General features: G+C 46.8%; 3 protein-coding genes across 7 annotated transcripts in view; 2 read left to right on the top strand and 1 right to left on the bottom strand.

Annotated features, from left to right (window-relative positions):
- The window catches only part of VWA1 (von Willebrand factor A domain containing 1), a 41665-nt gene extending 39480 nt beyond the window's left edge, over positions 1-2185 (top strand). The window contains exon 6 of the mRNA XM_053400737.1: positions 1068-2185. Coding sequence (XP_053256712.1) covers positions 1068-1108 — 41 coding nt within the window. The 3' untranslated portion in view covers positions 1109-2185. The remainder of the gene's footprint in view (positions 1-1067) is intronic.
- LOC128419718 (uncharacterized) lies at positions 341-12653 on the bottom strand. Of its 5 annotated transcripts, none has more exons than XM_053400743.1 (6): positions 12572-12653; positions 10845-10975; positions 8478-9369; positions 6678-6851; positions 4938-5136; positions 341-563 (listed from the first exon to the last, which is right to left on the bottom strand). In XM_053400743.1, exons 3-5 carry the CDS (start codon positions 9347-9349, stop codon positions 4968-4970), a joined length of 1215 nt encoding a protein of 404 aa, XP_053256718.1. In that variant the 5' UTR covers positions 9350-9369; positions 10845-10975; positions 12572-12653; the 3' UTR covers positions 341-563; positions 4938-4967. The 5 variants fall into 5 exon arrangements, with proteins under 5 accessions (XP_053256718.1, XP_053256714.1, XP_053256713.1 ...); XM_053400739.1 differs by lacking the exon at positions 12572-12653 and adding an exon at positions 11972-12099; XM_053400738.1 differs by lacking the exon at positions 12572-12653 and adding an exon at positions 11946-12031.
- Positions 12654-12798: 145 nt separating this feature from the next.
- The window catches only part of LOC128419716 (ATPase family AAA domain-containing protein 3), a 40188-nt gene continuing 29175 nt past the window's right edge, over positions 12799-23811 (top strand). The window contains exons 1-7 of the mRNA XM_053400735.1: positions 12799-13092; positions 15426-15502; positions 17421-17522; positions 18019-18078; positions 19535-19604; positions 20119-20284; positions 21372-21441. Of these exons, the coding sequence (XP_053256710.1) occupies positions 12879-13092; positions 15426-15502; positions 17421-17522; positions 18019-18078; positions 19535-19604; positions 20119-20284; positions 21372-21441 (759 nt within the window). The 5' untranslated portion in view covers positions 12799-12878. The remainder of the gene's footprint in view (positions 13093-15425; positions 15503-17420; positions 17523-18018; positions 18079-19534; positions 19605-20118; positions 20285-21371; positions 21442-23811) is intronic.

Below are 23811 nucleotides of genomic sequence, written 5' to 3'. Positions count from 1 at the left end.
GCCTGAGAAGGAGATAAGATGGGTCCATGGAGGAGAAGGTTGGCAGCATCTACTAGTTGTAGATGCCATTGTTGTAGGCAGTTATGCCTCTGATCACCCATGACTGAGGAGTCACGATTTATTCATTCATCCCGTAAAATTCACACACCCCAATTTGCTTGGAACTTTGTGATATCAGTATATTAGGTTTGATTTTGGTATGGAGATCTACTCCTATGTGCTTAGCTCTAGAGATCCCCATTTCCTTAATTTTGTTTGGCATCTGTTACTATACTTTGTTACACACATACAGAGGTCTAGATGTGCGTACATGTTTCACAAAGAGAACAAAACAATAAAATTATCAGTAAAATAATAATAACAGTTTTATTATTTATACCCCACCCATATGGCTGGGTTTACCCAGCCACTCTGGGAGGCTTCCAGCATATATAATAAAATGTAATAAAATGTCAAGCATTAAAAACTTCCTGGTACAGGGCTGCCTTCGGATGTCTTCTAAAAGTTCTGTAGTTCTTTATCTCCTTGACATCCACAGGCAGGGCGCCACTGCCAAGCAGGCCCTAAAAACCATAAAGCAAAAGATATAATCAGCAATGAACTAAAAACAGATTCAAGAGTACATCCGTATTCTACATAGTCTGCATAGGTTGGTCTAAGCAAAAACGTTCTGGGCAGGCACTGAAAAGAGGACAATGGATGTGCCAGCTTGGCGTCAATAAGCAGGGAGTTCCAGAGTGTGGGTGCTGCCACACTAAAAGATTGCTTTCTTACAAAAGTGGAAAAGGTATTACGTGGCACTCGTGACAGTGACAGTTCCGCCTGTCAGCATGGCAAATGTCAGGGACCATGGGAGTTGTAGCTTAACATCTGGAGGGCTACAGGTTGCCTACCCCTGTAGGCCAGAAGAGCCAAACAACTACCTTTCTTTTTTCGTTTTACAAAAGGTTTGGGGCCTAATCGCCTGCCTGTCCCTTTTGCTCGCCCCAGGCGAAAGGCCGAATAGCTGTTTTGCATGTTCATCGACTGCCAGAACTAACCTCCTGCGCTTTCTCCCCCGTTTCCAGCTTCGGCAGTGGGAAGCTACAGGCACAGACAGAGAGCGTGAGCGTTAAAGAGACTCGAGGAGCACCTCTGCAGAGCAGAGGGAAAGACTGGACAAGGAGGAAGGCTGGAGGAACCCGTACGAGGTGGTCACCCTCCCAAGCCTGTGCAAGCCCCCCCGAACCACTCTGGCTCCTCCCCCCCCAGCAGCCATCTTGCCTACAAGATCCCAAGCTCCAGTTTGGTGTTCAGAAAAAGGGCTCCACCTGGAAGATGAGATTCCGCTGGGGGGATGAGCCAAAAAAAAGAGACTGGGACTCAGAATTCCTCTTTCCTTACTGTATTCTATTTATTTGTGTTTTAGTATGTGCTGTAGCTGGGGAAGAATGTCACAGGACACCACTCCCCTCCCCTTTAAGCCAACACTTGCTATATGATGTGCTCCTTAACTGATACAACTGCAATTCAGTCGGAGGCACGCAGTGTAAAGGTGCGAGGAAGATAAAGATGGATTCCATGAGGACCTAGTTAATGCCAGAGTTAATTAAGGATGGGAGAAGGCATCGTTTTCCATTCCGCCCTGTATTCATTGCAAGCAGCACTGTTTTCCTTCTGCTGCGGTTGGCCTTCCTCCAAACTCTACATCATTCATCTCGCTGTCTGCTGTGCCGAAATTCCGCAACTTCCCTAATTCACGTAATTAATCATTACATAGGTTATGTTGCTGTTACTTTATCCCGCTCTGTTCATTTCAGTGCAATGGAAACACAATGCAAATGGGGGAAATGTAATCAGTTTCATACAATTTGCGGACTTAAAGCAGCAGCAACAGCGAACGCCTGATAGTATTCACGGGATCGATTTCCGTTCTGGCCACAGGATGGATAAGAAGATGTCAGGCCTCCAAGGCAGATGTAAACCCTCATAGCATGTATTCCATAAGAGCTCTTTGGAGAGGACGACCTGGATTTTCCCTGCATCAAAAATGTCCCCTTCCTTATTCTTTCTTGTAAGCCGGAAAGCGTTTCACTCTTTTGCACAACTCTTCCATGTGTTGTTTTGCTAATGTGGTAGAGATTGCCTCTCTGTCTCCTTATAATGCATCCCTTTGGAAGTCAGTGAATTAAACAAGAGAACAAAAGCTAAGTGCCTGCTGGTGTGTCCCCCCCCCCACTCTAGCTTTCAAATCCAGTGTTTGACTCTTAGGGAAAATATATTTTGGAATAGCATGGTCCATGAAAAATGATTAGTCCAGGGCTCTTAGATGGTGGCAGACAGGGGAAGGAGAGAGAACAGGGCCAGCCCAGATTACAGTAGAATCCCAGATGAATAAATTGCTGCACTCTAGCACCACCACTGCAGGTGGCCACAGGGTGGTATTGCAGATACCGAATTATTACAATTATGATTTGGGTACAGTGGTATCTCTTGTTGCGAACGGGATCCATTCTGGAGGCCCGTTCACAACATGAAAAGCCCGCAACTTGAAACGCCGTATCTGTGCAGGTGCGCAGTGTGATTTGGTGCTTGTGTGCATGCGCAAAGCGCAATTTAGCACTACTGCACGAGCAGCGAAACCCAGAAGTAACCCTTTCCGGTACTTCTGGGTCGCCGCGTGCGAGACGCAACCTGCAAAAACGTAACATGAAGCAAACGTAACATGAGGTATGACTGTATTTATTACCCATCCTTTGTCTAAGATCCCGGGGCAGGTTACAGCATTAAAACACAATATTAAAAACCACTTTAAATAACTTACAATCACAGAAATAAGGTGGGTCCTAAAAATATACACCTCAGGTGACAAAAGCCAGGGTAAACAGGTGCAGCTTCAGCATTTGCCAGGAGATGTATAATGAATGTTCTATGAGGAGGGAGTTCCACAGGTTAGGAGCTGCCACTGAGAAGACCCTTTCCCAGACCACGGACCCCCCTGAGCCCCTGAGGGCAGAACTGCCAAGAGGGCCCACTCTGCCCATCTCAGCACCTGAGGGTCTGCAGAAGTTGTTCTTTTAGATATTGAATAGGGATCAGGTGATACGAAGGACCAGTAGTTCCAACAGTCCTATAAAGCTTCTGTTTTTGGCCTTGTTCTTCAGACAGAGGCTGGACAGCTGGGCTATCCTATCTGCTCAGTCATTTATCTAATAAGTGATTTGCCCATTCCCCTATTCTGTGGCATTACTACTTGCCTAGTAAGAGGTTTTGGGTACCTGTTTCTCTCCTGACCATCCTCCTCCACAGGCTTCTCAGTGGAATGGGTATAAAATATAAGACAACTGGTCAGACTATTTCAGGTCATTATTTTGTTTGCACTTTCTTGGGCTGGAAGGTTTGTCATCCAACTTGCCTTTCCAGTGGTTCAGGATGAGATCAATGCGTGTGAAATGGAGGACTGGCTTCTCAACTCAACAAATGTGAGGTGGAGAGGGAACAACCACAATTATTCAACCAGAAATCTCAACTTTGGATGAAACTCAGCTGACCTGTTAGCCCTGAAAATAATTGACTTGCAGAGCTGCTACAAAGACACCTTGGAGGATCTCAAAAGGCACATTAAAGGCTGGCTTGCTCATTTGTTTATTTATCTGGAGAAACTGTACCCCGCTCTTCAGCCAAAAAGGCTCCCAGAGCAATTACATACAATCAAAACAAGGCAGTCCTTACCTGCAGGCTTACAAGCTTAATAAACGCACACACATACACCCAACATAGAAGGGGAAAGGGACAAGAAGGGAGGAGGAAAATGAAAATGAAAAGCTCTGGCAACCATTTCTGAACAGTTCTCATAGAACTGTAGAGTTGGAATGGACCCTGGGGGATCATCTATCCCAGGGGTCAGCAAACCTTTTCAGCAGGGGGCTGATCCACTGTCCCTCAGACCTTGTGGGGGGGCGGACTGTATTTTTTTGAGGGGGGGATGAACAAATTCCTATGCCCCACAAATAACCCAGAGATGCATTTTAAATAAAAGGACACATTCTACTAATGTAAAAACACGCTGATTCCCGGACCGTCCGTGGGCCGGATTTAGAAGGCGATTGGGCCGATTCCGGCCCCCGGGCCTTAGTTTGCCTACCCATGATCTAGCCCAATCCCCAGAAATGCAGCTGTCCCTTGTGGGGATCAAACTTGTGACCTTGGTGTTCTCAGCACCATGCTCCAACCAACTGCGCTATCCAGCAGTAGTCAAGTTGTTCCCATACTGACCAGTCTGTACAGTTCACGGGCAGGAGGTGCCTGGTATAGAAGGAGCCCCATCAAAGCTGATGAAATGAGCCTTCTGCTTCCTATCTCTCCCACGGAGGCAGCCTGATGGAGTGGCTGCCCCCAAGTGACAGGGGAGGGGAGGGGAGGCCCGATGGGTCTGGCCCATCAATGCAGAGTGTAACTCTCCTGGTATCACCCTCATAACCAAGGCTACGTAAACACTAACAGCTTTGCTGCACAAAAGTGCAATCCAAAATCATTTGTGCTTGACCTCAACCTGCTGCTTTTAATAAAAAATTGGTCATCCCACCAAGGGGGGTTTGGTTGGCTGAGGTCAGGTCAAGGCATTGGCTGGTTCCCCCAAAGATTAACTTTGTTTGCCTATCCCAATTGGTGGCCCTCTAAATATTTTGGACTCCCACCAGCCAGCATGGCCAATGGTCAGGGATGATGGGAATTGTAGTCCAAAACTGCACCATTCAACACAGTCCCCTGCTGCAACGCCCATCCTCCCTAACCGTGAACTATGTTGTTTGGGGCTGATGGGAGTTGTAGTCCTCAACTTCTGGAAGACATCTCATTGGTCCAAGGCACCTGGAGGGCACCAGTTTGGGGAAGGTTGACTTGCCCACTCACCGCTGGACCTCCACCAGCAACAAGGAAGAGAGAATCAAGATCCTCACCCAACAATGCAGGTTTATGAAGACTGATCTTTATCCATGGGATTCCAGGTGGATGGAGCAGGGCTGCTGCCGGAACTCTTCGGAGGCTGTTGCCAGCTCGTGCCTGTAGTCATAGACAGACTGTACATCCTGGCTGTTTCTCAACAGTTCGTTATTCTTGCGGGCTTCGTAGTGAAACTGAGAGTTCCGCATCTCGTACCTTGAGACAGGGGTGGCGGGGGGGGGGGAGAATTGAGTCACTTAGTCTGATCACAAATTGGGGCTTCCTGAGTTTAATTCAGGCAAAGTCTCAGAGTCCGGCTGATGGTCAGGGAGGCAAGCGTGCAGGTGAGAGGCATGGAAAGGAAGCCCAGACCATTATACCCGTTGGGTGTCAAAGTAAGCCACACAAGTCCAAGCTACAACAGTTGGAACAATAAATCCACAGAACTGAAGTTCCAGGAAAGGCCTGGTGCTTTGATGTAAAGGTAAATGTAAAGGGACCCCTGACCATTAGGTCCAGTCAAGGCCGATTCTGGGATTGCGGCGCTCATCTCGTTTTATTGGCCGAGGGAGCCGGCGTACAGCTTCCGGGTCATGTGGCCAGCATGACTAAGCCGCTTCTGGCGAACCAGAGCAGCACATGGAAACAACGTTTACCTTCCCACCTATCTACTTGCACTTTGACGTGCCTTCAAACTGCTAGGTTGGCAGGAGCAGGGACCGAGCAACGGGAGCTCACCCCGTCATGGGGATTCGAACCGCTGACCTTCTGATCGGCAAGTCCTAGGCTCTGTGGCTTAACTCACAGCGCCACCCACGTTCCTTGCTTTGATGTAGGGAGGACCAGAAATGGGAAATGCTCCTCATTTGCATAGCCCCGCCTATGAAGCAAATGGGAGGAGCAACCCATTGTCCACCACGGAAAGAGAAAAATGGAAGGGATCGCAGAGGCTCTGGCTACACGTCTCCTGGGTTCTTAAAAAATAAATAAATCTATGCTTATATTCACACTCCATCATCATACGCATCTAATCTCTCTAATTCAGACAAGAGAAAGAACAGGGGCAATTAGCTACGAAAGTAAATAAGGATAGCATAAACTGGACATGGGAAATGGTGGCTCATGGCTCCAAAATCTCCCCCAGATTTCTCTGCCTGCCTCTTGGGTGGCCTTACAATTCATCAAAGGCAAAGCTTGACTTAGATGCTGTTAGTCTTTATGTGACTTACGCCAGCCATCGCCTAGGAATTCTAAGAAACCAAAGAATCAGTGCAGTTTTGAAAACAGCGGTTCAAATCAGTAAATCAGTGGAGTTTTGAAAAGTTCAGTCCGCCATCTTAATTCAAAATGGCACCCAATTGTATCCAGACATAGATGACAACCTGCTTCTTGGTCTCAGGAACCATCACGCACAATTTTGGTTACAATATCTTAAGTGGTGTCCAAATGCATACTGTGGTGACCAAAACAAATACATTGCAATCTGTATGGTAGCTATAACAATGAACCTCAGTCCGTACCCAAAAAATAAGTTGTTCTGAAATGAAGAACCTTTATAGCTCCAAGTAGCATTCCAGTGACCTCCGCAAAACGGGAAGCTGCAATAAAACTGTCCTCCACAGTGATTGCAGCAGAGAGCAAGCCAATAGCTCCCTCTGCTGCCCAGTGATCTACCTGCCAGATTCCCTGTTTTTAGACTCCCCACACCTTACCACTCCCCCACAGCCCCACCCCAAAGCTTGACAGCCACAACTTACCATTTAGGCTTGGGACCTCGGGTCCGTTCCAATTCCTGCTGCCTCTTCTGCTCTAACAACCACGCCTCTTCCATACGCAGACTCTCGAGCCGGAGGCGAGCCAGCTCTTGCTGGTACGGAGACATCTCTACCAGGGCTCTCCCAACATCACCTTCAGCTATAGTCTGCAGGAACCTGTGGAGCCAACGAGGCCTTGTTACGGTTTCTGCAAGGCCTCCAAGCAGCCTTGAAAGCATCTGGCACAGATTTGCCAGGCGAGTGACTCTTTTCAAGCCTGCTTTCAAAGCCATCTCCTAAAGTAAGGCGGGGATATTTTGCTGGGTGAATTGTTTGTTTCTTGTGGGCGATAAATGACTAATGCAAGCTAGGGGTTTTTCTTGGGGTTGCCAGACCCTCCAAGTGTCCCTATTTTCCAGGGACATCCCTGATTTAGAGAAGCCGTCTCGGTTTCCTGGAATGTCCCACTTTTCCTTAGGATGTCCCTTTTTACATTGGAGAAATGTTGGGAGGATATGGGCTGCTGGGGGTTAGTCAAATGTTTTCAGGCCTGACAACCTATTTGCAATGCTCTCCAGAGGGTTGAAGAGAGGGGAGTATTTCACAGATCAAGGAATTCCCCAGGGGACTTTCCTTTCCTTTCCTGGCTCTCTAGGCATCTCTCTCTTTGGCCCTTGGGACTATCACTGGCCTTGCTTCACACCCCACGTGTTTTTGCCTGGCTGGAATGTGTCCGTGAACTCTGATAATGCCTCTTGTTTATATGGATAGAGAATGTAGGCATGGCCAGACTTGGCCCTCCAGATGTTCTGGGACTACAACTCCCATCATCTCTAGCTAACAGGACCAGTGGTCAGGGATGATGGGAATTGTAGTCCCAAAAATATCTGGAGGGCCCAGTTTGGCCATGCCTGGAATAGTGTGTGTGTGTGTGTTTAGAAATCAGCCTGCAGTATGAAGGTAACATTGGCATACATTTCTCCACCCACTTTTGCCTCTGGCCCCACCTAGAACTGCCATGTGGCCCCCAGAAACTTGCCCAGAAGGGAATGCAGCCCTTGAACTGAAAAAGGTTCCCCAGCCCTGGTTATACAGCTAGATAATTCACCCTCTGAACCTCTCAGGGAGGGGGGGACATAGAGATGGGCCTCGGATGACAAGCACAGAGTCCGGGTCAGTTTGTACACAGAGAGGCAATCCTTAAGGTATTGAGGTCCTAAGGCAGGTTGACTGCAGATGCTGACTGCTGCTACCATCAGCCAGGATGGGCAACAGTAAGGGATGATGGGAATTGTTGTCCAGCAATACCTGGATTGCCACGATTCCTCATCCTTCCTTTAGAGCATCATAATCTAGACTATCGCGGGTGGCGCTGTGGGTAAAACCTCAGTGCCTAGGACTTGCCGATCGTATGGTCGGCGGTTCAAATCCCCGCGGCGGGGTGAGCTCCTGTCTTTCGGTCCCAGCTCCTGCCCACCTAGCAGTTCAAAAGCACCCTTAAGTGCAAGTAGATAAATAGGTACCGCTTTATAGCGGGAAGGTAAACGGCGTTTCCGTGTGCTGCGCTGGTGCTGGCTCGCCAGAGCAGCTTCGTCACGCTGGCCACGTGACCCGGAAGTGTCTCCGGACAGCACTGGTCCCCAGCCTCTTAAGTGAGATGGGCGCACAACCCTAGAGTCGGACACGACTGGCCCGTATGGGCAGGGGTACCTTTACCTTTTAATCTAGACTATCACAAGAGCAGAATGGAGAATTGTTGAGGGCTGAAGCCGACTGGGCATCATGGCAAAGGTTTCCACTTACCGTTCATTGAGCTCCTGGGCTGTGGGTGAGGAAATGGCAGCAGACGGCAAGCTGTAAGGAGTCCAAGGATTACTCCGAGCTCCCCTCTCAATTGCCTTGCTGGGAATCCAGGATCTGGAGGCTAATGTCCCTGGCCTGTATATCCTCGACCGTGAACGTCTACTTGACCCGCTTTTGCTACCATTTTCCCCGGACTTGCCAAGCTGAGGCGGGGGCTGCGCACAGGCATTTGCCTTGGCCGAGTTGGGTCTCCAGGTGGGCTTTGGAGACTGAGATCGAGATCGGAGCCAGCAGGTGCGCTTGTTGGCAGGCGAGAGCGAACGCTCACGGTTGCTCCCAGAGGAACCAAGACTGAGCGAACGGCCTCTGTCGAGGGAGGAAGAGGTCCTTTTCAGCAAGGATGCTCTGACTGGGGTCTTCGGAGGCAACAAAGACTTGACGCCGATCACATGAGGGGCTCCGAGTTTCAGAGGGAAAGCGAAATCCACTGAGGGGTGCAAAGAGTTTTGACTTGCAATCTCGCTCCCCAGCAGCCCTGCCAGCCGGTTCACTGGGGACGTGGTAAAGGTTGGAAGGCCCAGGCTCGTCAGGGCTGAATACTCTCCTACGGATTTGAGCAAGTGTTTTGGCTTCAGGAACCACTCTGTCTCCACCGGGGTCTTGGCTGGGCCTCCAACGCCTGGTTCCATATAGCTTCCAGTAGGAGCTGCAGGCCACCTGGAACTGAAAGGACCTGAGTCAGCTGCGGGTTGCAGGTCAACAGTGCGTTCGTGATTTGGGTGTGAGCGGAGACTGGAAGCCAAGCTATCCACTTGGAGCTGAAGCTTCCGCAAGCTTTCTTCCAATTTGTCAATGCTTGGGATCTCCCCCATGTGGCAAGATGAGTAACTGCCTAGGTGGAAGGAAAAGCCATTTATTTAGAAGAAGCAACAACCAAGAAATGGTCAGCAGAGCAAGCCTGACACTGCCCCAAAACACCTGGTTTGCATAACACCCTAAGCCATGGTTTATAAAACATGGTTTAGTTAACCACAGTTAAGAATTATTGTCCAAACCCAATGGCTTAACTATGGTTTACTAACTGTAGTTCACTGGCATTCATTAACTAAGGTTTGTAGTTAATTTACCCATTTTTATTCAACAATGTGAGAGGGGAAATAATTTTTGATCACAGTTTTGCTTGTAACGGAATATGTGTGAGACTACATGTTAATTTCATAGATGTTTTGTTGCATCATTACATCAGAGGTGAGCAGGTTACAAATTGGTTTAAAGAGATATGGCAGATTGCACTATTACAAAAATTAACAAATAATTCAAGACTTGCATGAGGACAAATAAAAAAAAACACTGCAATCTGGGTTAACTTTATAGATTTTATGACTGTAGTCAAACATGATAATCTTCTGGCATCAGCTCTTCATATTGTATGGTTCACATAACATTCATAACTTCTGCTTCTTTGGTGAACTAGGCTCACCTATGGAAAAAATAACATCTCTTATACCTCTAGGTGGTGCTACAGTTATGTAAATATTCTGAATTAAGGTTTCATTATTTTTGTTACTTCAATCCATCTCAAAGCATTTTTTTATTTTAAGATTTTGCACTATGGTTTTATTTTGTTTCATTTTCTATGTGTATCATGATTTAGTATATAATATTATTAGTTTGATTAGTTTCTCATATTCTTTTTTATTTATTTTGCAAGCTACACTGGCTTAACAACAAATATGGTGTATGTTACTACTAGGGAATTCCCAAATAAGTTTTTCTCAGCTCCTATTTCTGATATATGATGTTAAGAATTTAATAAAAATATTTTAAAATAAATATATTAAAAAGTGAGTGTGAACACGAATGTAGCCCCAAACAAAATAATCAATGCACAAGAGAGATCAGCACCCCAATATTTATGGAAGTGGGGGGGGGGAAGACTTTAGGAGGGAAAACCCTAAGGGATGATGACCCAAAAACAGTTAAAGGAAGACTGTGGATTTTCACTGGCAAAGAACTGCGTTCATCTAACTCACTATTGTCTATAGACTAGCAGCAGCTTTCCAGGGCTCTCTGTCCTAGACCTACCAGCAGACGCCACTGGGAACTGAACCTGGGACTTTCTGCATGCAAGGCAAATGCTCTTCCAATAAGCTATGGCCTTCTCTCCTATCAGGCTAGAAGAATAAACCCCACCCCATTGACTTTTACAAAGCAGGCTGGCAGGAGATGGACCCCCACCTCAGTTTGTCCTCAGCACAGCTCTGTGAGGTAGGTTAGGTTAAGAGAGGATGACTAGCTCATGGTCATCCAATGCCCTTCATGGCTGAGTGGGGGATTTGAACCTGGGTCCTAGTCCAGTCTTCTTACCATTTTCTCCTTCAACTGGTGATGATCTTCCCTGCTTATCAGGAGCCTGGTATCTCCCTAGGCTTGAGAAGCTAAAGTTCTGTGTAGCGTTGGTTCTTTGGCTGTTGCTAAGGCACACTTTTGGCACCTCCCTTTAAAAGAAAAAACAAGCACTGTTCACTAACAATGTTCGCCAACGTTTCCTGTCATTCTCTTGTCACTGTAAAGAAACTACTACCGGTATTTGTATTAGTTTTTATAGTGCTTCACATACTTGCCCCATCTCCATGGGGTACCACTGAAAAAGCCCACCCATGAGTCCCCAGCCGATGGACTACTAAAAGGGTTTACCCACAGATCTTTAACACAGTGGCAGGAGGATATGGTATTTCATTTATCTTTGACCTAGTTCATTTAGAGCTTTAAATGACAACATAAACACCTTAAATCTGGCTCTGGATTTCTGCATTTAAACCATCCCAATTTAAATTCTGAGTAGACATACATAGGACTGCATCACAAGCCTTGGTGAACTCTGTAGGTTGTAGCCAGTGTTAGTCCTACTCAGATTAGACCCAATGAAATTAATGGAAATGGCTCATTTTGGTCTATTAATTTCAATGTGTCTACGCTGTGTAGGACTTAGTTGGCGGCAACTGGGATTTACTTCTAAGTAGATGACATACTTCCACTCTCAAATTGGAACTGAAAGAATGGAGCTGAGAGATCAATTCCCAGAAATTCCCCTTAGATTTAAAGCCTCAAATTGGGATAATGTATCCCTCCTTCCTAAACCAAGTCCCAGCTTTTTTAAAAAAGAGGGGTGTCTTTGCTTGTAATTTTGAGAACTGTAAAGACACGTGTTTGAGTTTGCTTTCCCTTCTACCCTCCTATTCCTATTTTGCTCATGTGTCATGACTTTTTAAGACTGAGGGTCAAAAACAGACCCAGGAGCTGATTTGTAATACATCCTGAGAGCCATTTTTGGGGTAAATGCAGTAAATATACATAAGAAAACAAAACATACCCACCTCCATTTCTCCTATTTATTTAAATACATAAATAAAACATACAATAAATAAAATATAGCCTTCCCCGAATCGCCCGTCCCTCTCCCAGCACCTGAGGGTGACTCCACTGCCCCGCACCCGCAAAGCTCCAGCCTCCGCCATGCGCGCCCTTCTCTGCAAAGCATCACTTGGCATCCTCCTTAGCGACAGCCTCAACATTCCCGTTGCTAAGGAGAAGGACCGCCTCCTTCTTTGCTACAGGTTGAATTCCCCTCCCTCCCTGCCTCTCTCTCTCAGTTCCCGCCCTTCTTTTCAGATCACCCAATCGCATCACTGTTCTCCACGGGGAGGGTGGGTTCACTGTGCTGGGAGCCAATAAAAGATGAGAAGAATCAAAGGCACGTGATTTAGGAGTCCCTTCTGGGTTCGCTTCTGCTTCGGACCAATAAGCAATCCTGAAAGGGAGAACCCGCAGAGATAGTAAAAGTATAGAGCAGGCATCCCCAAACTCAGCCTTTCAGATATTTTGGGGCTACAATATCCATAATCCCTGACCACTGGTCCTGTTAGCTAGGGATGATGGGAGTTGTAGTCCCAAAACTTCTGGAGGGCCGAGTTTGGGGATGCCTGGCATAGAGTGATAAGTTGAATAAATTACTATAGATATATTTATATTTTTTCCTCTCGCACACACATTCTCCATCCCTCCCCTAGCCGTTGCTAGATTCCAAGTCCCACCAGCCTGGCCAATGGCAAAGGATCCATGGGAGTTGTAGTCCAGCAAATACTCACAGGACTTCCGGTTCTGCGTCCTTGGCTCTAAAACGAAACTGTACGGATGAAGCCCGAACGAGCCCGTCTGTCCCCCAACTCTATGGTTCCTCACATTAATTTTTTTTGTGTTCGTGTGTTTCCCACCAATGGCAACGCGCCGGAAACCGGAAGGGGCGGTGATGGCGCCTGCGCAGTGTGAGCGGCGCTGGGTCCGCGTGTGCTCCGCTGCTTGCTGCCTGCCGGCTGGGCTGCAAAAAGCAGAGCAGCGCTCATGTCGTGGCTCTTCGGGCTGAACCGCGGCGGCGGCGGCGGCGGAGATGCGGGTCTGGGAGCTCCCCCCGGGGCCCCGGCGCTGCCGCCTTCGCCGGCGGGGGCCTCTGGGGAAGGGCCGGGCGAAGGGGGCCGCCCCAAGGACAAATGGAGCAACTTCGACCCCACCGGCCTGGAGCGCGCGGCCAAGGCTGCCAGGGAGCTGGACGCCTCCCGTGAGTCGGAGGAGGGAGGGGAGGAAAGCCAGGGCCGCGGGCAGGCCTAGGCCCTACTCAGGAGTAGACCCGCTGAAGTTAATGGAGTCACAGCTAACTTGGGGTCATTGATTTCAGTGGGTCTGCTATGAATAGGACTTAGTTGGATGCACACACGAAAAAAAACCTTTTACAGTGGTACCTCGGGTTACATACGCTTCAGGTTATAGACTCTGCTAACCCAGAAATAGTACCTCGGGTTAAGAACTTTGCTTCAGGATAAGAACAGAAATCGGACTCTGGCGGTGTGGCGGCAGCAGGAGGCCCCATTAGCTAAAGTGGTGCTTCAGGTTAAGAACAGTTTCAGGTTAAGAACGGACCTCTGGAACGAATTAAGTACTTAACCCGAGGTACCACTGTAATACGTGGGGCATGAATGCATGAGCGCATGGTGGGCAGGTGCTGGGAGTGTATGGGTTCCAGATGCAACAGGTAGCTGACTGTAGTGTAGAAGGAAGGTCATGTGTAATAATAATAATAATAATTTATTATTTATACCCTGCCCATCTGGCTGAGTTTCCCAGCCACTCTGGGCTGCTCCCAATCAAATGTTTAAAACAGTACAGCATTAAATATTAAAAACTTCCCTAAACAGGGCTGCCTTCAGATGTCTTTTAAAGAGAGGATAGCTGCTTATTTCCTTCACATCTGAAGGGAGGGTGTTCCACAGGGCGGGTGCCACTGCCGAGAAGGCCCTCTGTCTGGTTCCCTGTAACCTCACTTCTCGCAATGAGGGAACCGCCAGAAGGCCCTCGGCGCTGGATCTCAGTGTCCGGGCTGAATGATGGGGGTGGAGACACTCCTTCAGGTATACAGGACCGAGGCCATTTAGGGCTTTAAAGGTCAACACCTTTGTAAGGGGTGGTGATAGGGCTGGTTGGATCTACAGGGCTGGAGCACTTCTTTGAAAAGCAGCGTGTGAGGGCAATAAGTGTGTGTGTGTAAAGGGTTAACTGGATCTAAAGGATGCCCACCCCTCAAAAAATCCCTTCTTTAAAACGCTAGGGAGACAAGAGCCACATGTGAGCTGCATCTGCAAGGTCCTCTCTCGTGTGCCCCAGAAGCTCTGTTTTTACAGGACAGAAATGGGAAATCCATAAACCAGGCTCCAGAAACTGCTGCAAAATGCCAGGAATGTGAGTCTGAGAGCACATTTCTGAACTGGCATTTGTGCCCTCATGTTTCAAACTCTGGAGAGCCGTGTTGCAGTTTCCCCAACAGTGGTTGCATCAGTGCTCAGCCGAGGGAGGATTGCCCTTTGACCTTGCAACAGTCATATGACTCCAGCAGGCTCTGTAAATGTTCAGCAACTCTTAAGATTTCTTTGTTACAGCAGAGGTTGGCCAGAGGGGCTGCATCGCCCCAGAATTATTGCTATTATTATTTTATTTATTTACTTTCTATACCACCCTTCATCATAGGATCACAAGGTAGTTCACAATATAAAAACACAAAAGTATGTAACAGAGTAACAAACAAAAACCCAAAAGGTTGTACAGAAGAGAATGATGCCCTCGGGTCAAAAATTTTCTGCAACTCCTGATTTATAGGTTTGGTCCATACTTAGTCATGCTTAGAGTAGGCCTATTGAAGTCAGTGGGGCCTGGGAGAAACCTGCTCCGTCTTAACCACGATTATCTTATTCCTTGTTATTTGTGCTGCCTAAAAACTGTGCCTCAATGTCTGAACTGCAGATGAGAGACAGTGTTACAACTCCGCTCACCTGAAGCCCAAATAGTTTGACCATTTGCAGTACCTACCTTGAAGGGGCAGCGCAAGCTTCGCAGAGGAGCTTTTGTTCCTAAGAGAAGACTGTGAGTTAGGCTCGAATTAGGCTGTATCTGCACCTTACATTTAAAGAGCATCATGCCACTTTAAACAGTTGTGACTTCCCCAAAAGAATCCTAGGAGTTGTTGTTCATTAACGGCGCTGGAAATTGTTAGGAGACCCCCTATTCCCCCTCACAGAGCTACAATTCCCAATGTTCCCAGGGAAGAGGGATTGATTAAACCACTATGGGAACTGTAGCAGCTTGGTGGGGGGGGGTCTCCTAACAACTCTCATCTCCTATGGGAAGCCATGCCTGCTTGATGCAGTGTTGATACTCCTTTTAAATGTATAGAGCAGGTGGCTTGTAGGAATTGAACTGTTGAGGGTGGGGGGTCTGATCAGAACCCTTGCTGTTCTCACACTAGGCTGTGGTCACCCAGCTCTTGTACAGAGGGATGTCAGGTGGCGGGGGGTCAATTTCTTTACAGCTTAAACGGACTAACTGGGACACACTCTTTTCTAGGACATGCGAAAGAGGCCCTCCACATGGCCCAGTTGCAGGAACAGACCCTCCAGTTAGAACAGCAGTCCAAGCTAAAGGTAAGCCCAGTTCTAGAACCCAAATTGCACTGTGTGATCGCCTTTACCTTTTGTTGTTGTTTCTTTGTGGCGTCATATCTCCCTTCTAGAGGCCATGCTCTCAGAGTCTGTGTCTGGCATCTTCAGTACCAAAGATCACAGCAAGGCTATGAAAGACCTTTGCTTTAGCAGACAAGCCATGGCTTAGTTGCAGGGCATCTGTTGATGTGCAGAAGATCCTGGGTTCAATCTCTGGCATCTCCAGGTAGGATTAGGAAAGACCTGAAACCCTGGAAAGCTGCTGCCATTCAGCATAGACAATCCTGATTCAGTATAAGTCAGCTTCCTACGATTCAACCCTCAATCGCTTTCCCTTTAAATTTTGGCGAAAGGGCCATAGCTCAGTCTATGGTTTAGTCCCCGCATCTCCATGTAGGAATGAGAGAGACTCCTGGCTGAGATCTGGGAAGATGCTGCTGGTCAGCGTAGTCAATGCTTGGGTAGATGGACAAAATAGACCAGGCATAGGCAAACTCAGCCCTCCAGATATTTTGGGGCTACAACTCCCATCATCCCTGACCGCTGGACCTGTTAGCTAGGGATGGTGGGAGTTGTAGTCCCAAAACATCTGGAGGGCCGAGTTTGCCTATGCCTGAACTAGACCAATAGGGGAAGGGCTGTAGCTCAGCCTAAAAGCACCATGTTGCATGAAAAATGCCTCAGGTTCAGTCCCGGACATTTCCAGGTAGAGCTGGGAACATCCCCTGTCCAAAGTGCTGGAGAGTGGCTAGCAGTTAGTGCAGACTATACTTGGTTAAAGGCAGCTTCCCGTGTTTTTGGAGAAACCCTCAGAGCTTTTGCCAATGAGAAAAGACAGCGGATAAAGCATTTTTTATTTATTTTGCAGAATATTTTTATCTCATGTTGCTTACTCTGCCACCAGTATTTTTGTTTTGTTTTTAAGTTGGCTTCATCAGTTGTTCTTTAGTGTGTGTGGATTAAATGCATTAATGTATTTTATTATTTCTGCCTGTGTTTGTCGATTTGGCAGACTCGTATCCTGCTGTCGAAAAGGCTTGCATGACAATTACCTAAAGCAAGACAGCCCCCACCCTCACTTAACAGACTAAAAACTACACAACACTAAAGGAAAAAGGAATGAGGACGGAAAAGGAAATAAACTTTGGTCCTAATTCTTAAAAGTTAAAACAGTAGTTATTTAGTTATTTTAATGACTGGGTGGAATGGATATAGTTCAGGGACAGGAGGAATCTGATGGGACTGGACTTTTCCCACTGTGGCAGCCTGCTGGAATTCCATATTATCGTTTATATGATATATAAATGAGGTTCCTTCAGCATTTTGAAAGGAAAGGCAGCGGTGATGACAATGGTATTAAGTTAAGATAATTGGCACCTGTATAGGGTGCTCAGTTTTCTAGTACATTATTTAGTTGTAATTCTTACAACAATCTTTTAAGGTAGTTCAGTATTATCTCTCCATACTGCAAATGGAGTGATTAAGAGAGACAGAGAGCATTTTTCCTATGACCACGTAGAAGAGCAGGTGTGGGGAAACCTTTGACCCACCAGACATTTTTGCTGAACCACAACTTCCATCATCCCCAGCCATTGAATAGGCTTGCTGGGGTTGATGGGAGTTGTAGTCCTGCAACATCTGGAGGGCCAGAGGTTCCCCACACCTGACCTAGAGAGTTCATGGCAGAGGCAAGATTTGAACAGGGAACTTCCTGATTTACAGCTCATTAGCCTCCAAAATTATCCTTTTTTTTCCAGTGATGCACCCCTCCCCAGCTGGAAAACTCAAAGAATCCTTGGGGTCTTTTCAGAGGTTCATCATTGACTCGGACCATAATAGTGGACAAGGTTCCATGAACAGGCAGTTCATCTCCTACTGATCTTTCTCTTCCTATCCTAAGGAATATGAGGCTGCCATAGAGCAGCTGAAGAACGAGCAGATCCGTGTGCAAGCTGAGGAAAGGAGGAAGACGCTTACCGAAGAGACAAGGCAGCAGCAAGCGGTACAAGGCTGGCTTTTGTTATTTATTTCTTTAGCAGCGTGGATTAACTTTTATATTTGTGTGTGTGTGTGTGTGTGTGTGTGTGTGTGTGTATAAAAATCAATGTGTAATATATGTATACACATGTTTGTTAAAAAATACAGAATCATTAAATAATATGGAAAGGCAGACGGGAGTAAAAAAACCATTGATAGGTATTTTATTTTATGATGTAATGGCTGTGAAGATGGGGGGGAGGGTTGTGCTTAACAAAATTAATTCATATTATTTCATATTGCTATTTTAATTTCATCATAAAGGTTAGAAAAATTATATATAATTTCATAATTAAAGTTTGAAAATTTATTTTACCTTCATAAAAAACTTTTGAAAATTATATATATTCCATTGTTCCAGAGGTTACTTCGCAAAGCCGTGTTTGCTTAGTTCACTGTGTTCTTGTGTATGGAATCGATTTTTCCATTTATGGTGTTTTTCCCCCCCTACCACCATGAAGAGAGCGCAGTACCAAGACAAGCTGGCCAGGCAACGCTACGAAGACCAACTGCGACAGCAGGTCAGTCCCGCCCGTCTCCTGAAAATGTCCTCCCATTTTTCCATTTGTGCTTAGACTGCCATGAGTTGCAGGGACAAAATCAAAGCTTTCATTGCCGGAAAAGGGGGAGGGTCTAGAATTCTTAATTGAAATATGCCTTTAGAGCTAGCAACCCTGAACCCATCTACTGCTCCTTTGAAAACATTGTACAAATAGGGTTCTCTGCCATTTATCAGCATTCTTTGAGTCATGCAGTCGCTCACGCAGAGATGCGGCAGACAGCCTCCTTTCTGAATGCACTGTTATTTGCAGGATTTATATGCTGTTTCTCGGGAAGACTTCACAAAGGAGTTTCACCAAATTACAAAAGGAAAGCATCAGTTTGTTTGTTTTATAAAGAAAGTTGCAAAAAATGGAAAAGATAAGTTGTTTGTTTAGAAAAAAGCTTTTACTGCTGTTTCTCCCCCTCAGGGAAGGGCGGTCATTCAGGTGGTAGTTAGCCTTTAGTCCAGGGATGGGGGGACCTTTGACCCTCCAGATGTTGCTGGACTGAAACTCCCATCATCCCTGACCCCAGGAGCCATGCCAGCAGGGGCTGATGGGAGATGGAGTTCAACAACATCTGGAGAGCGACAGGTTAGGAACATAGGAAGCCCCCTTGTGCGGAGTAAGGCCATTAGGCCTCTCTACACTGACTGGCAGCAGCTCCCCAGGATTTCAGAAAGGAGCTCTCTACCAGCCCTACTTAGGCATAGTGTGGATTGAACCTGGACCCGTCACCCTGCAAAGCAGATGCTCTACTACTGAGCTGTGTCCCTCCCCGCCCACTTTAAATGGAATCCATTTAGCGCCGTTCCCTCCTTCAGTTTTTGAAACGACACTAAAGGTTCCCCTCTTAATTCAGAAAACATGTGCTTCTGCTGTCAAGAGTTTGGGTAACCCTGGATTCGCATTTTCCACTGACTTTTCAACTCCCATGACAAACTTAGAACACACAAACAAGTGCGTATAAACGTAGACTCGGCATGCACAAATTTAACGACATTTGGAATTCATTTTTTATAAACACTGTATAGTGGTGCCTCGGGTTACAGACACTTCAGGTTACAGACTCCGCTAACCCAGAAATAGTACCTCAGGTTAAGAACTTTGCGTCAGGATGAGAACAGAAATCACGCAGCAGCAGTGGGAGGCTCCATTTGCTAAAGTGGTACCTCAGGTTAAGAACAATTTCAGCTTAAGAATGGACCTCCAGAACGAATTAAGTTCTTAACCTGAGGTACCACTGTATTAGGTTACATTTAGGTAAACTACAATAACAATAATGTAATGTTTATAAGTCCCCCCCTCCCCCCCCCCCACCGTCTTATTTTACCTTGTGCCCTTATTAACTTTGTACTTCTTATTTCTCAATAAAGAATATAAAAGCAAACCTCCTGGTTGACCCCCCTTTTGTGATTTCTCTCCCACCCTTCAGCAACTCCTAAATGAGGAGAACTTGAGGAAGCAGGAGGAATCGGTTCAGAAGCAGGAGGCAATGAGGCGTGGTAAGTGTCAAATCTTAGGAGTGGGTCCTCTTTGGCGGCTACCAGTCACAATGGCTATGCTCTGGTATATTCTTCCATATACTAGCTGCTGGAAACCACAGGAGAGGAGAGTGCTCTTGTGCTCAGTTCCTGCTTGTGGGCTTCCAATTAAAGGCATCCAGCTAGCTACTGCAAGAACAGGATGCTGAACTAGATGGGCAGGGCTATCCTTGCATTCTGATGACGCTGGAAGCAAAGCAATAGGACTCCTATAGCCACGCAAAGAGACACACCATTTGCTCTTTCAGGTACAGTGTGGGGGCGAGGGTGTACCACCCACATTTTCTGAGCCACAAAGAGCCTCCCACAGGCCCAAGGAAGGCAAAGCTGTTTCCTTTTTTCCTTTCCGGGTCAGGGTGGGGTGGGGAGGGACAGCTCACACAGGCTAGTAGTTGAAAAAACACCTTTAGCATCCTTGGTGGGCGAAGGCAGAGTCCCCAGATGCTAGCGGTGCCTCTGTCTGCCGTTCTTCCAGCTACCGTGGAGCGGGAGATGGAGCTCCGGCACAAGAATGAGATGCTGCGGATCGAGGCCGAAGCACGCGCCCGTGCAAAGGCCGAGCGGGAGAACGCCGACCTCATCCGGGAGCAGATCCGGTTAAAAGCAGCCGAGCATCGCCAGACGGTGCTTGATTCCCTCAAGTAGGTTTGAACAAACCCATTTTGTTCTCTTACATACAAGCCCGTCGTTTTGCAACTGCGCCTTGTTCCCTCTCCAGACTCCCCTCCTTCCTCTTCCTGCTCCTCCCATCTCCCATAATAATTGTCATCCCAGCTGCCTTTTTCTCCACCGTCAAAAACTTTACAGTCGTATCTTGGATCCCGAACGTCTTGCAAGTCGAACGTTTTGGCTCCCGAACGCCGCAAACCTGGAAGTGAGTGTTCTGGTTTGCGAATGTTCTTTGGAACCCGGATGTCCGATGGGGCTTCTGCAGCTTCCAGTTGGCTGCAGGAGTTTCCTGCAGCCAATCGGAAGCCGTGCCTTGGTTTCGGAATGTTTTGGAAGTGGGACGGACTTTCTGGAATGGATTCCATTCAACTTCCGAGGTTCCACTGTATTTTCTATTATTAATTAATTGATTGATTGATTTAATTTGTATACTGCCCTGTACTCACAAGTCTCAGGGCAGTTCACAACATAAAATCACAATATAAAAACACAATATACGCAATAAAAATAAATAAAAGTACAACCCAAGATCCAAACCCTTGACTGAAATGAACAAATCGAGCCACCGAGTGTATTTATTTATTTGATATATTTATATTCCGCCTTTCTCTCAAGTTTGGATTCAAAGGCGGCCTACAGCATTTAGGAACACCGGCTATAAAATGCAGAGTAATGAGAACGTGCTAGTTGAGAACAATAATCAAAGTAGATTACGACGTATCTTATACCAGGGATTAAAATGTAATTTGCCCTGATAGCAGCCCAGAGACCAGCATCGTCTGAACCTTAGTTTCCCCGTAGGCCTGTCTTAGGAAGCTCTAGTGGAAAAAATAACAAAGAAGGAGCCAGTCTTAACTGTTCTTGGGAGGAAATTCCATGTTCTGGGAGCGGCTGTGGAAAAGGCCCTGCATCACGTCATCACCAACTCTGCTCCTGGTGTTGATGGGACCGAGAGGAGGTGCTCATTTGAAGCTCAGTTCCAGCTTGCGGCCTGATATGAGGGTGATGGTAGCTCTCTTTGCCTCCTCCTTGACATCTTTTGCTCGTTTGTCTCCCTAGGACTGCTGGGACGTTGTTTGGAGAAGGGTTTCGTGCCTTTGTGACTGACTGGGACAAAGTGACAGCTACGGTGAGCCAGGGTCTGTGGGGCAGCGGCAGAGGCACTGTGCAAAGGTGCAAATACCCGGTTTCTCTCTCCGTGGCCTGGGAAGGCGGGGAGGTGTCCAGGGAGCTATTGAAGTAGAGAGAGAAGGGAAGCAGAGAGAAACGGGGAGGGGACGTAGCTTACTGGCAGAGCACCTGCTTTCCATGCAAAAGGTCCCAGGTTCAATCCCCGCAGCATCTCTCTAAGTAGGGTTGGGGAAAACTTCTCTGAAACCCTGGAGAGCTGCTGCAAGCCAGTGTAGACAGTACTGAGTTAGAGGGTATAATAAATTACGAGAACACTCATATCAATATACTTCACTGGGAATGCTTTTAAACGTTTATCTAGTTAAGTTCAGTGTAACAAATTTTATTCCTCCTTCTTTATCTCTCTGTTTAGTTTTTGTTTTGCATTGTCTTTGTATGATTGCAAAACAATTTCATGGTGGGTGGGATACAAAATGCCTTTATATTAGAATATATACCATTTATTAGAACATATAAACACACACACACAAATGCACAAGATCTGACACAGTTTTGCACAGAAGGTAGGGCATGGCTGGCCCTCCCATTGTAAGAAGAGCAAAATCTTCACACAGAGAAATAAACAGTCCATCTGTTCTCAACCAAAGTCTTTCCCACTTCTTCCTTTGGCTTTTCTTTAACTCATCACACAGCATTAAATTCCAAGCTTTAGCATAGGGTAATGCAATATAACAGTTTCACCAAAACATTGAAACACACGCAATTAAAATGTGCAATAAAAACCAGCCCGTTGCAACAGCGCAAGGGTTTAGAACAGCAATTAAAACAATTAAAGCAGGAGGATTTATGTTGGGAGATCAGGGGGATGCTTGTCTGAACAGGTGCATCTTCAAGAGCAGATGGGATGTCAGTAATGTATTTTCAGCCGGGAGAGCTTAAAGAGCCTGTTTAAAAAGATGTAAAAGGCTGGGACAGTCACAGGATCAAGTGTTTCCTTAGCATATGTATAGTTCTGGGTTTTTCCTAGCATGCTGCCCTTACGGTGGAATGAAGTCAGCCTTTCCAAAAGGGGCCTCGAGTCTTCCTTGAGACGACATTCTTTATTTTATATCTTGCCTTTCTCCCAGTGCAGAACCCAAGGCGGTTTGCGGTATAAATTAAAACGAATACTGCTAAAGGCTGTACATCATACATATTTTAAAAGCAATATAATAAGTAACTATGAACAATAATCACCATTGGAGCAGCACTCAGGTAAGGCCTAACAATGAGGGCCTGACTCTACCAGGCCTCAGGTATTGGCCTGATCAAAGCCAGAGTAAAATTATATGGTCACTGAAAAGGCCTGGACAGAAAACATAGCGTGTCTGCGGCCTCAGCATTTATTAAACCACAAACCTCACGTATTGGACCGATCAAAGCGGGTATTAGCCTGAGAGCATAGGAGCCAACTCCTAGGGGCCGAGGGGCTTTCATCTTTTCATCCCCCCTAATATATTTGAGGGGGCCGGTGCCTCCCCAAAGTTGGTGAGCGTTGCCATTCAAATGGTGTGTGTGCACTGCATCATGTGATTGATTATGTGGGGTGGGGCTTCCCTGGCCCCCTCCCCCAATATTTTATTCAGCTTGGCACCCCTACCTTAGAGTAATATACGGTCCTTCAGATAGACATTAAGAAGAAGAGTTTGGATTTGATATCCCACTACCCGAAGGAGTCTCAAAGCGGCTAACATTCTCCTTTCCCTTCCTCCCCCACAACAAACACCCTGTGAGGTGAGTGGGGCTGAGAGACTTCAGAGAAGTGTGACTAGCCCAAGGTCACCCAGCAGCTGCATGTGGAGCAGCAGAGACGCGAACCTGGTTCCCCAGATTATGAGACGACCGCTCTTAACCACTACACCACACTGGCTCTACTTGAGAGTGTGGGCCCAGACCTCCAGGCTCGGGATAGGGTGGGGTGGAGGACAGTTTCGAACTAGCTCCAAACAGTCCCTGTTTCATCAGATATTAAGCTGGTGGGGGCTCTATATTTTCGGGAGCGTTAATCAAATGCTGGCTCGTGAGACGTAGGAAGAGAATTGTGTAGCAAGCAGCTCTTCCCGGGGTTTTATATAGGAATAGAAAAAGGCTCCCAGAATCCTTCCATGCGTGTTGGGAGTTATTTATCTGTTACAAGGGCGCTGGAAGCTGCCTTGCGGCGAGTCATACCATTGGTTTGCCTAGTCCAGCATTGCCAACACTGGCTGGCAATGGCTAGGGTTTCAGGCCCAGAGTTTTTCCTAGCCCTCCTAGCTCTGGAGATGCCAGAGATTTTATTTTATTTTATTTTTTGGAGATGCCAGAGATTGAACCTGGGCTCTTCTGCACA

Source organism: Podarcis raffonei, chromosome 8, assembly GCF_027172205.1.
Source record: "Podarcis raffonei isolate rPodRaf1 chromosome 8, rPodRaf1.pri, whole genome shotgun sequence".
NCBI classification, from domain to species: domain Eukaryota; kingdom Metazoa; phylum Chordata; class Lepidosauria; order Squamata; family Lacertidae; genus Podarcis; species Podarcis raffonei.
The sequence above is the reverse complement of the archived record's forward strand: the minus strand, read 5'-3'. Positions and strand labels throughout refer to the sequence as shown.